Genomic DNA, 12,863 nt, shown 5'->3' on the forward strand with positions numbered 1-12,863 from the left:
CAAAATAATAAAATAAAATAAAAAATGAATAAAATTAAATAATGGATGAAAGTTAAAAACGTTAAAAGATGATACATAACTAATTAGGTATCAATTTAACGGACTACGTAAATGCTAATATTTTTCTCATATGTAATTACTTTTTGATAACCTAATCTAAAAAAATAAATTAAGAATTGACTTTTTTTATATGAAATTATTGAATTTTAAAATTCACGCGTTATGACATTAAAAATTAATCTTATCTCTTGTTTACGAAAAATATTAAAAAAAAAATTTCAAAAATCTCAACAACAATTAACTTAAATCAGTATTATTTGGGTATCAAATCATGACAAGTGTGTTTCACTTTATGGTGTTTTGGTCATTTATTGTTACGCTTGGAGGAGGTGGTCAAAAGCATTTATTGACTGAATAATTGGGGGTGATGGGGAGGATTTTAATGAAGGAGCCAAACTTACTTGCATTTTCCCAGACTGGCACTCACCTTACCATTACAAGAATAAATAACTAGGGAAATTATAGGTCAAACATGATTGGGTTGATGCCCTGTTCAGTTGGGCAAATGACTGCGGCTCCTTGTCGGTTGTCAGTAGCCCCATTGCATGTATAGATTTATATATGAAACAGCTGCTGCCATATTTATTGTCTTTTACTCGGTCTCTCCCCTCCTTTATAAATAAAACTTTATGGTTTTTTCCTCGTATCCCCATTCCACTCCTTCAACAAAGCCTCTGTTACCTTCCCATCTTTTGTACAGAAACATTTTCTGCTCCTGGGAATTTCGGGCTGCTTCTCTCCTCTCTTCTCCTCTCCTCTCCTCTCCTCACTCTGCAAATGGTACGAACAATTACGTTTTGCTTCTGTCTTTTCTTAGGTGTATATCATGCACGTGCACACAACACACACACACACACACATATATATATATATATATATGATTAAAATCATGCATTTTCAACAACATCTTTATATCAGTAATTTGTAACAGAAGTGACTTTATTGTGTTTCTTTCTCGAAAGTAAAAACTCTTTTTGTCATCTGCTGTGGGATGATGATATATGATTCATTGATCCTGCTCAAAATCTCCCAGCCGGCTGTTTTCCGGCACTGGAAAGCAGGGTTTGGGATACCAAAAGGGCCCGTTTTTCTAGTCCTTCTCCACTTGAATCCATTGATATAAATTATATTATTATGTTGCTTTCACTGCAAACTTAGAAAAGCGTCAAATCATTAGTATTGGGAGTAGGAAACCGCTAGTCAACTAGGCGATTGGCATCTTTCTATATAGTGTTTTACTTAGTCTACAAGAGAGGCTTAAAAAGGGCATGGGCATAGGCATGGTTCCCCTTGCCCAGGCCAATAGCATGTGCAGAGAAATTAAAAAGATCAACAGATTAAAAATGGAGTGATGAAATGTTATGGTCTTGGCTTTGGTTTTTCCATCTGCTATTAGTTGTTTCATATATATGGCTTGATTGTGTTTTTTTGATGGGGAATCCATCTGCCTGCCTTTCCACCGATTCCACATGTCAACTCCTCGTTTAATTTATATTCCCAAAGTTGTTTCTTTTATATATACATATTTTTATTTTCCCAATTATCCTACATATTTGTTTCTTTTTGCATAGCCTTTTTCATATAGCTATAGGAAGGAAATGTCTGGATATTCGGCGTAAATTTGTGATGGCTTGCTTAGGATTTTATAGGCAGTGAATTTCTATATAATAGATATCATTGTCATACCAGGAGGCTTGAACTTTACATAACAATGCAAAATTGAAAACCTTCTTTATTTCTATTGTTTGCCCTTTGCTTCCTCATGAATTTATACAATTATTTGTACACACTCTTGCTTTACTTAACGAAAAGAGAAAAGCAAAAGTATTGCTTTCCATCGGTATATGTCTTTGTCTGTCCACACAAGTCTGATTTCATTTCCTTTATACATTTGCTTCAATTTACTTAGGAAGTAAGTAAATCAAACAATATACTGTTCAGACTTAATTTTAAGCAATGAAATAGTAAAATATTTATTATTTACAAATAAATAAATAAATATTAAGTAATGAAACAGTTGAATTGTTGGTCAAATGTATTAAATTTGCACTTTTCATTATACATTAGCTAAATATTATTTAATTAATATGATAAACGACATATTGCCCCACTTCATTTAAATTATTAGAAGTTTGGCATAAAACAGTTACGCTTTTAAAAGAATTTGTCGAGTGGTGCAAAGCTAAAGCTCTTGGGATCCAATTTTCAACCATTTATCAATATATTCCATGCTTGAATTAATGTTTTTTTATGAAGATAAGATTGAAATAGATTGCTAGTACTAATTAAATTCATAACTCCCACCAGTAATTTTTACTGTGGAATTAAATTTAATTTTATTAAGCAAAAAGTTCCTTTTAATTATACTTTGACCGTTTATTTTTTGCAATTAGTAGATTTTACTGTAAGCAAAAGGTAAAAGTAAAATTAGGTGAGTCATAATTAGGACTTGTGGAACTAAAATGCAGTAGTATTAATTGTTCTAAACTATGTATGCCCATTAAAATAGTACTATAATTTTTGTGACTGTTTTATCTTTGCTTTTTACCAATTTTTTACTTAGAATATTACAATAGCATTAAATAAAATTATCAACTGAGAAAAAATTAGATTCCATCTAAAGTTTTTACAAAGTAAAATAACACCATAATTGGCTAAAATTATACAACTATAATTAATGTGTATAAAGGTGACTAAATTCATAGATATAGAGGTAAAATTATGAAACAAATGCCTTTATATTCGTAGAATTTCACATTCCTGCCTAGGAAAAAGAACCAAAAAAGGTTAAAAATAAAACAAAAGGACAAGTCAACGTATAAGTTGTCACAAATCACATTTAGATTGTGGTGGGGAACTGTCTTTAATAAGAAAATGAATATAACAGAGTAACTGCTTTTTTGGTATTGAGGAAAAGAAATTAATGAATGCTGATGGTGCTGCTCTGGACAGGTAACGAGAAGCAAGGATGAGACCCAAGTGGTTCTTACAAGGCCATTATCTATAGATGGCGACTCGGAGGTCGATTATAGGGCTCCTAATCTCATCCAGAGGCTTTCAACTCTTTTCAAGAATGTACGCCCTGGCTCTGATCTCACTCACTTTAAGGCAAGTTTCATCTTCTTGTCCTTTCACCTAGAATTAATATGCCAAAGACCCATAAAGATTTGGGCACCACCTCATTAAATCAAAGTGTTTAACAGTTATCAAGAGGATGTTAATTCGATTTATAAAATCATTGGTGTTAGTCGTAATTAAGTAGTCATGTTTGAGTGCATGTGATTTATTATGATTTTATTCTATACGGGTTGTAATAATCTAAAGATAATCGTTTCATATTAAGTCTTACAGGCACATATGACTTATCATGATATTATTCGATATGATTTGTAATAGTTTAATTAAAAATAATTATCTCAGCAGCAAGTGATTTTATTGGAGCTTTATGTTTCCAATCCTTCTTAATTTTGACTTAGAACTTGAAGCATCTATTTCCTCTAAATAAAATAAAATTTTAAATTAAAACCCTTCAAATGTAATAAGTAGAGTCTTTTAAAATATATATATGAAAATGTGCCGGCATTCACAAGTTTATTAGTTGAGTCATTTGACTTGAAGTTTTTTTTTATAATAGAATAATAGGAAGGGCATAATTCAATTGGTTATTGAAGGAAACTTGCTATCTAAAATATAGAAAAACAGAGAGAGGCGTGTTTTCCGGTGTGTAGGTGGTAGGTAGGAGGTGGCGTATCATTAATACATTAAGTAGCCTTTTTGGCTTATTATGCGTACGAACGGAGAATGCTAAGTATAGTATCAAAATGTTTCATCACAAGAACAAATCTCTCTTTTTTTTTTCTTTTACTCAGAATTTTGCATCATTTACTTTCATGCCATTGTTTCTATCACTTATTTTTTTACATATTCGTTTTTTTATTTATATAATCATAATTATTAATATAATATATTATACAATTCATATTGTACAATACCAATTGAAAATAATATAAATCGATATATTGTATCAAATTTTACCAAGTATTGGAATGTATCACATGATACACGAAATGTGTCATATGATATGATACGATATACTCTTTCTAAGCTTTTATCTCAGTTAATTGAATCATGAAAAACTAACTTTTATAAGTTTCAATTGTTAAATATTTAGACTTTTAGATAAAAAAATATTTTAAAAACTTGGTTCCCATTTTGACTTCAACATGTTAAATGTTATTTAATTTTAATTAATAAATTGACATGAAAAATGTATATTTTATTTAAAAATATAGATTATTAGGCAACATGTTGAGAGTTTAAATTAAAAAATATTAATCTTTTAAATTAATGGCATATAATCCTTAATTCTATTAATAAATGTAACATTTTTAAATTGTTTCTTTATTTTGCATGTGCACATATTATTTGTAATTAATTTTAAATTTTTTTACCATATGTTAATATTCGATACAAGTTTTCGATATATGATATGTATCTCAATTTAATAATTATATATATATATCATTAACTACCATATGTAAAATGCTAACAAGTTTTAATTATTATTTATATGCAAAAAAATTAGTTAAGAGGGAAAAACAAGTCAGGAAAATTAAAAAATATATATATATATATATATATTACAAGAAGAGAAGGTGGACAAAAAAAAAAGGACAAATACATTTAGAAAAAAGAAATATACTTGCATATGTCCATTAATTTGTTCCTACTTAATTTAAGCTTAAATAACAAATAACTATAATGTAGTGTAGGTCATTGGTTCATAACAGAGTTGGTGTTGGCCACTGTCCTCTGAAATTTGTACGGAAATTAATTAATGACATTTTAGTAGTTTGTTAATGGTGGGTGTTATTGCAAAATTCAGCTGCCACCTCTCTTCAACTTTCCAAAGTCACATCTTCAATGTTATGGAGAAACAGTGTACTGCATCGGTAGTGACATGTTAAGCAGATGTAGCCTGGCTGACAACTCAGTCGACCGATTCACCTCGGTTGTGGCATGGAGCATTTCCACATTGCGTCCTCCAATATTTGGGGTTGCCCCTTACAACCCTATCCTCGGTGAGACTCATCATGTCTCTAGGGCAAATCTCAATGTCCTACTTGAACAGGTACACTCCTAATTGCTTCCAATTACAAGCTTCACTTTAAAATGAATTCAATGATCTATCTTTGGACAAACCTGACGGTAGGTCCAATTTCGTTACAGATTTCTCATCACCCGCCTGTTGCTGCACTCCATGCAACCGATGAGAAACAAGATATCGAACTCATCTGGTGTCAACAGTGTGTTTCTAAATTCCACGGTACCTCATCAATTTAATTTGTTATTCTCTCCATTTACTTTTCAAGCAGATTGAAGATGTAATATCTTGCATATGACATCCAACAAGTGAACTATGACTGGATTGTCTAATCGTACCTCTGTCCTGGTGCTCTAGAGACACTTCTAACCCAAAGAAAGAGAAAATTATGTGGACTTTTATCATCCCAGTGTCGTATTCTGTTCTAAACCTGACTGTTTTGGTTTAGGTGGCAGTTGGTAGTATTTAATTTGGGTTGAGTTATTTCAGCTTAATCATGTTCATCAGGATGTGAGTTCAGGTTGTTGGTTATTCAAATCAACAATGACTTCGAGGTGTGGGTTAAATCGGGTTTAGTTTTTGATGAGTTGTTCAAATCTAAGTTAGTTTTTGCTTCAAGGTACTGGCATCCAATCATGCAGTATGACAGGATTTAGCATTAACTCCAGAACAGGATTATGCAAAGGTGCCTTTTCTTTTGCTAATGCTAGGTAGGCCACTTTTGTTTCTTGGTTCTTAGTTCCCCTCTTAGATTATGGCGATGTTCCTCAAGTCCATTCCCACGAGCACTTCGCTAGTTTGCAGAGGGCACATAAAGGCTAGGCCAATAATCTTCTTCATTGTTTCCCCTTGTCTGCAGAATCTATATCCAACACTGTCTTCAATGGCAAATTATCTGGCCCGTTCCCCTTTGAGGCGCACTGTTTTTTGTTTTTACGAGTAATGATTGCTTTAGCTGTTTCCGCTAGTTTGATGTTTAGGTACTTGCTCTTACATCTCAAATACCAATATCGTAGGTGCTTCGGTGGAAACTGAGGTGCGAGGGAAAAGGCAACTGAAGCTCCTAAGTAGAGGAGAAACTACGAAATGAACTCTCCGAACCTCTTGATAAGATTTCTTCCAATTCCAGGAGTTGATTGGGCTGGAAATGTTGGAATCAGATGCCCAGAGAATGGCCTTGAAGCCGAGTTACGCTATGGACCCAAGTCTTTTCTAGGGCTTAGAGGAAGCCATAGATCAGTTAAAGGAAAGATCTACGAAACATCAACAAGGAGGACTCTTTTTGAAGTTAATGGCCATTGGGATAGGTATTTAACTTCTAAAAGTTCACCTATGGGGAGAATGCCTTTTTTTTTCTTCTAATTTTCCTCACCCAATTAAAGGAATAATCAATATATTATTAAAATCTAAGTCCATGTACGCACTAAATTTCTAACCCAAAATTTGGACTTAGAGGAAATAGCTTTTATGTACTCATTCAATGGTGAGCATTCCTTAAAGTCTGTTATGTATGTAGCTGTAGAATGTGGAGTGATATGTAACTATTTCTAATTTCCTGCAGAACTGTGACAATGAAGGACATCAACAGTGGAAAGCTTTCGATTATATACAATGCAAAAGATGTCTTTTCAGGACTGAAAACTCCAGTTGTTAATGATTTGCAGGTAATTCTTTACAACATTTGAACCCTTATTAACACCTCCATGTTGGCCAACTTGTTTACCTCTTTTCGACAAGAAACATATTTTCTTATGTATATACAAGGTTAATTGGTTGAGTTTTCGGATCTTGTAAGAATTGTTAGCGTTTTTTTTTTCTATGTAGCTTGACATGCATGCACGATTATATATGTTCATGTCATGTGTGCATCTTTTTCCTCTTCAGGGAGTGCGGTACGAGTGAATCAGTTGCAGTATGGAGCGAGTTAAGCCAGGCCATAATGAGCCAAGATTGGGAGAAAGCCAGAGAAGCCAAGAATGCTGTCGAGGAAAAACAAAGGGAGCTCTTGAGCGAACGAGAGTCAAAAGGAGCAACTTGGGTTCCTCAACATTTCAGTGTGACTTACAGCAAAGATGGTGGTTGGGATTGTTCACCTACTCAACAATGGGTTTCACCTGCTCCAATTGTTGTTCCTCTTTCATAATCCAATTATGATCAGCGGAAAACTCAGCAGCTTATTCTCAACCCCCTCTTTTGGGGCTTTTAGATTTATTATTAAAATTCATACTATTGTTGGAACTAAACTTGTAAACAAACTAAATGCTTACATATCATTTAATCTGATAAACTTCCAAGTCATATTTACTGAAACAAAATCATTACATAGTTGAGCAATTAGTGGGACAAAGAATTAGCCACAATTTTCCTGGTCCCCATCAATTCGTATTCCACAAGTTTGGTATTGTTTATCCAATATGGATGACGTACTGGTAATAGAATAAAAGGTTATTCATTTATTGGTTTTGCCATCAAAATAATAGAAGCCCTGTTCTGTGTATTTCACAAAACAATCTAAATCTATGTCTTTCTTTATTGTTTTTACGTGTTCATGGATATTAGAAAGAATCTAAGCACTGTCTCAACTGGTGTGAATCATAGGTACAACATATTTCATATCAGCAATAGTGTCTGCCATTTATCATATATTATGAGATGTGGTTTTCCTCATAAAAGAATGAATTTAACATTCCACATAAAAAAATCTATTTATACGTGACTTTGGTAGAAATCATAATGTTGTAGACATACAAAAAAAGAGTTGATGAACATTCAAACTTTCCTCAGGTATTCCTATCTCTCAAATGGAAGCTATTTCTTGGTAATGAATTGCATCTCCCTCAGATCAGATTCACTTCTCCGAGTGAAGGATGTTTCTTTGATGGTGTCTAGAACCGGCTTCCAGGACCGTGCCCTCGCCCTGCAAGAGTTTTGAAGGTCATGTGTCATCTCCCTTCCCTCCAGCCGCCTTGGAATCCTAACAGATGAGTTCCCTTCGGAGCCCAAGCCAGTTTGGCTCCACAAAAGACCAGTTTTGGGTGACACAGCGTCAGACCTGATAGATTTTGCTCTTGCTGTAAGTCTCCTTACCACAGAGGCCATGTCCAGAGGAGAAATATCATCCTGTAAGGTTGAGAGTGGTAGCACAAAGTAGATATGGCCTGGTTGGAGTTGGGCATCAAGATTCAGGGGATTGAAGCCTGTAGACATAAGCTGAGCTGCAGTGCAGAGAAACTGCTTTGGCGGTTTGCCTATGACCTCACTGACTGAAATGGGATGATCAAAGTCCTTAACATAACCATCAAGATGAACCAGGCGAATTGTGTTGAATGTAGACGGTGATCTACATCTACTAGAAAAACAACACCCCATTTGTATTTTTCTCTCTTTATGTGTCGGTGTTAAATACAATACAATTTATATATGTTGATAGATTTAGACATGTCTTCAGCTAATAGCCCATTGCTGCAGGCCAACAACTCAGTCAAAGTTCTTTGAAAAATCCATTATGGCACTTATGCTGTGGACCATTTGCACTTGAATTTGATATTGCATCCAGTTTATGTGCTTAGTCAATATTAAGAATAATGGCTTTTTGTAACTTTGATCTACAAACATACAATACATACATTTTCAAAGTTAATCAATAAAAAATAATTATATATTAGCATAATACCTAAAAGGTTCTTGAATTATTCCGAAAAATTCATATAAAGTCTTATTTTTTTTATCATGTTCAATCAAGTGTTATATTTTTATTTTGGATCAAATAAACTTTTATCACCAACCAGCGATTAATTTTTCTTAGTCAAAGTGTCACATGTCATTTTATATTACATGGTGTTATCGTAGCATATTGACATATCAGAATGAATGGTGACATGATATCTTTATATTGCATAATGAATAACTATATAGTATTTTTCACCTTTCAAGCAGTGACAGATCTACAATTTTGTATAAGGAGTAACTAAAGAGTAATCATATAAAGTCATAGATCGGGTCAATGATTTAATTCAGAGTAAAAAATTAATCACATTTAAAATAAAATAATATTATAATATAAAATTTCATTAACAATTTAAATATAAATTTTAAAATTCACCAATATAAACAAACATAAAGTAGAAGGAAAAATTAACATTAAATTTTCACATTATGTAAATTTATAACATAAAATTTCATTAACAATTTAATTATAAGTTTTCATATTCACCCATATAATAAAATAGAAAAAAAAAATTTAATATTCGATTTTTCCATTTGTTGTGTGTAACTATTTAGCCAAACTCTGTTTGCCCATTTGAATTTAAGCACTAGAAGATAACATAACGGCTAGAATGGCATCATAGTTGTTTCAACGACTAGAAACTATCCTTAATAGAAAAATCTGACTCTCCAAGTATAAAAGGAAGCTCTAACAGTCAAAGAACAGGAATTGAATGAGAAAAGAGTCATTTTAAGCAAAAAGTCAAACATCTTTCATAAAAAATACTTATTTTTCATTCTTAATCTATGAAAAGTGCTTGAGCTTGCTTATAATCTTTTTAGATTTGTAAAGACTTTTAGTTGTACCTCTTTTTCTTCTATTTCTTAAGAAATTAGAATATGGAAAGCACTTTAAAACTTGTTGTAAGGGATTAAAGGTTGGGTTAGAAGCCCACTTTGTAAAAACTTGATAGAAGCTATTAGTTTCACTGGTGTAGTAAAGTTGGGTTAAAAATCCTTGATTGGGAGATCAAGATAATAAATGTAGGTGAAAGAGACCGAACCATTATAAACACCTTTGCATTGTCTACTTCTCTCTATCATTTCTTTACTTGGTGTGTCTTAACTACTACGAGTTTTACATCTTTCTCTCTCTAATTTGTTAAAAGTTCTACAACTCAAAAATAGTTGAACTTAAAATTTTTAATACTGTTCACCCCCTTTTAGCACTCCAATAGAACTAACAAGTGGTATCAGAGCTAAACCTTCATTTTACAGCCTAACATCCTTAGGAGAGATCTATATCACTTTGCAAAAGTTTGTAGTTGCTGAAAGTCAATCTATAAATAGGCCTCTTTTATTTGATGGATCAAAGTATGCTTATTGAAACACTAGGATATTTATATATATTAGAGCTCTTGATTATAAAATGATGGATGTAATCACAAAAGGACCTACGTTCCCATCTTATCTAGTTTTATCACAAGTAAGAGAATGCTTAAGCCAAGTGTTAAGTGGATTGAAGTTGAAGTTAAAAAGGTCCAAACAAATATTAAGAGTCTGTTTGGCCTAACTTTTTTCTAGTTTAAAAGCTGTTATGAAGTTCTTATGAAAAATAATAGTTTTTAAAATTAAGTTGAAATTGTTTGGTAAATTTTTTTTATAAATTCTTTTTTATAAGTTACAATTTTAGTTAAAATTATCATAAAGGATATTTTGTTTGAGAGAGTCATATTATAATTATTTTTAACAGATGAGGATATTTTTAAAATAGAAATAAAATTTTTTTCGTATTTTTGAAAAAGAGAAGAAAAAGGTCATCATAGTAGCTTTTCTTGAAGCTCTTTTTTTTGTTAAAAAAAATTATTCATTAAAAAAGAGTTACTTTTTTTTAAAGAGCTTTTTAAAATTTATGTTTGGCTTGGCTTTTGTTTTTAAAAAATAGATAAGCTGAAAAAAAGCCAGGCCAAATAAAGTATAAAGCAATCAACATGCTTCACTGTGCATTGACCCTTATAAAATTCAACAAAATCTCTAATTGTACAATATTCAAAGAATTTTGGGATAAACTCAAAGTGATTCTTGAAGAGACTTCACAAGTAAAGGAGTCCAAAATTGCCTTACTCACCTATAATTATGAAATCTTTAAAATAGAATTGGGTGAAAATATCTCTACCATGTTCGATAGATTTACCAATATTATAAATAAGCTTAATCGACTAGAAAAAACCATCCCTAAACATGAGTTACTAAAATGACTACTTAGATGCCTCTTAAAAAGCTAAAAACCCAAGGTCACTATCATTCGAGTGGCTAAGGATCTCAATGTGGTCACATTTGATGAAATTTATGGCTCATTCCTCACACATGAACTTAAAATGAAAGAAAAAAAAAAGGAAGAAAAACTTGAAGAATTATCAAGTAAGGACGATGAAGAATTAGCAATGAAAGCTAGAAGGTTTAGAAAGCTGATGGGACAAAAAGACAAAAGGTTAAGAAAGAAAAATTACAAGAAGGATTGAGGTTTTTCCGAAAAAATTAAACACAAGGGTAATCTTAACAAGAAGGATGAGATGATTTGCTTTGAATGTTAGAAACCAAGACATTTCAAATCTAAATGTCCAATGTTGAAGGAAGAATCTTCAAAAAAGATGAAGAAACCAAAAAAAGCAATGGCGGAAGTAACATAGTCTGATATTGACTCTTCAAGCTTAGAAGAAGAAAGAGAGAAATTAACATAGTCTGATATTGACTCTTCAAGCTTAGAAGAACAAAGAGAGAAATTAGAAGAAAGCGTAAATTTTTGCTTGATGGCAAAAGAAAAAGAATTTCAAGTAACATCTAACTCATGTGATATTTGTTATAACGATTTAAAAGATGGATATGATATATGCTAAATTTGAGAAAATTGTTTTAAAATATAAAACTATGAAAAGTAGGTCATATCCTTGGATAATGAACTAGAAAAAATTAAGTATGAGTATAACTCTATTTTTGATCAAAGAAATATGCTTCAAATTGAACTCGAATAGTCTAAAACTGATTTTGAACTCTTGAAGCTAGAATTATAAAGCAAAAATCTTGAATTGCAAAGAGTAATAAGTGAAAATGCTGGACTTAAAGTTTTTATGGAGGAGAAATTAAAAGTTGAAGAGAAGCCTAAAAGGAATATAAACTTTAGAAGGAAAATTAATGCATTCTTGTGTCATTGCTATATATATGGTAAGATAGGTCACATATCTTATGATTGTTATCACAATAATAGGAATTTTTCTAAGACTAATTTGGTCTTGGTTCCTAAAGGATCCCATGTGATTGCTAACCCCCAAGGACCCATCAAAGTATGGGTACCTTTAAAGAAAAATGAAAAATCTATTTGGTAGGTTGAGTAAAGACAAAAGGATCAATGTTTTGAAGCTCAACCCAAAGAAAGGCAATCTTGGTACTTGGATAGTGGCTGCTTAAGACACATGACCGACAATAAGAACTTATTTGCTAAGCTTGATAGAAGCAAAAGTGGTAGTGTTTCTTTTGGTGATAACTCTAAGGGCATTTTCCTAGGAATTGAAATCATGGGTAATACATCTTAAACTTAAATCAAACATATTTTATATGTCAAAGGTCTAAAACATAATTTGCTAAGCATTAGTAAACTTTGTGATAAAGGCTTTAGAGTATGTTTTGATTCTCATAGATGTCAAGTGATTGATGTTAACACTAACAAAGTAGCATTCATTGGTAAAAGAATCAAGTATATGTATGTTATCTTCCTTGATAAGATTAAGTCTAATGAATCTTGTTTCATTGCCAATGATGTATTTGATAATTGGTTGTGGCATGGAAGCGTAGGACATGCTAGTATGCACACTATTTCAAAGTTTTTAAAAAAAGACTTAGTGATTACTTTATTTTATAGAGTTATTTTACATTCTATTCATCCTAAAAATGACTAATGTCCTTTTATTTTTAATTAATTTAGACTTTAAATTTATAT

The 12,863-nt window shown here is 31.9% G+C and overlaps 2 protein-coding genes across 2 annotated transcripts; one reads left to right on the forward strand and one right to left on the reverse strand.

The window, feature by feature from the left end:
• The first annotated feature begins 669 nt into the window (after positions 1-669).
• On the forward strand, positions 670-7,196 carry ORP4C (OSBP(oxysterol binding protein)-related protein 4C). Its single transcript, XM_021421572.2, is given in 8 exon segments — positions 670-840; positions 3,013-3,168; positions 4,946-5,191; positions 5,290-5,386; positions 6,181-6,240; positions 6,243-6,471; positions 6,726-6,828; positions 7,049-7,196. Coding segments are annotated over 8 exon segments (912 nt in total). The 5' UTR covers positions 670-837; the 3' UTR covers positions 7,067-7,196.
• A 123-nt stretch (positions 7,197-7,319) lies between these two features.
• Positions 7,320-8,533, reverse strand: LOC110410266 (uncharacterized). The gene has a single exon (XM_021419895.2). The coding sequence runs from the start codon at positions 8,531-8,533 to the stop codon at positions 7,973-7,975; it is 561 nt and encodes a 186-aa protein (XP_021275570.1). The 3' UTR covers positions 7,320-7,972.
• Between the last annotated feature and the right edge of the window lie 4,330 nt (positions 8,534-12,863).

The sequence above is a fragment of the Theobroma umbraticum genome, unplaced genomic scaffold (genome assembly GCF_002168275.2).
Source record: "Theobroma umbraticum cultivar Fairchild unplaced genomic scaffold, ASM216827v3 scaffold_56.0, whole genome shotgun sequence".
Classification (NCBI taxonomy): domain Eukaryota; kingdom Viridiplantae; phylum Streptophyta; class Magnoliopsida; order Malvales; family Malvaceae; genus Theobroma; species Theobroma umbraticum.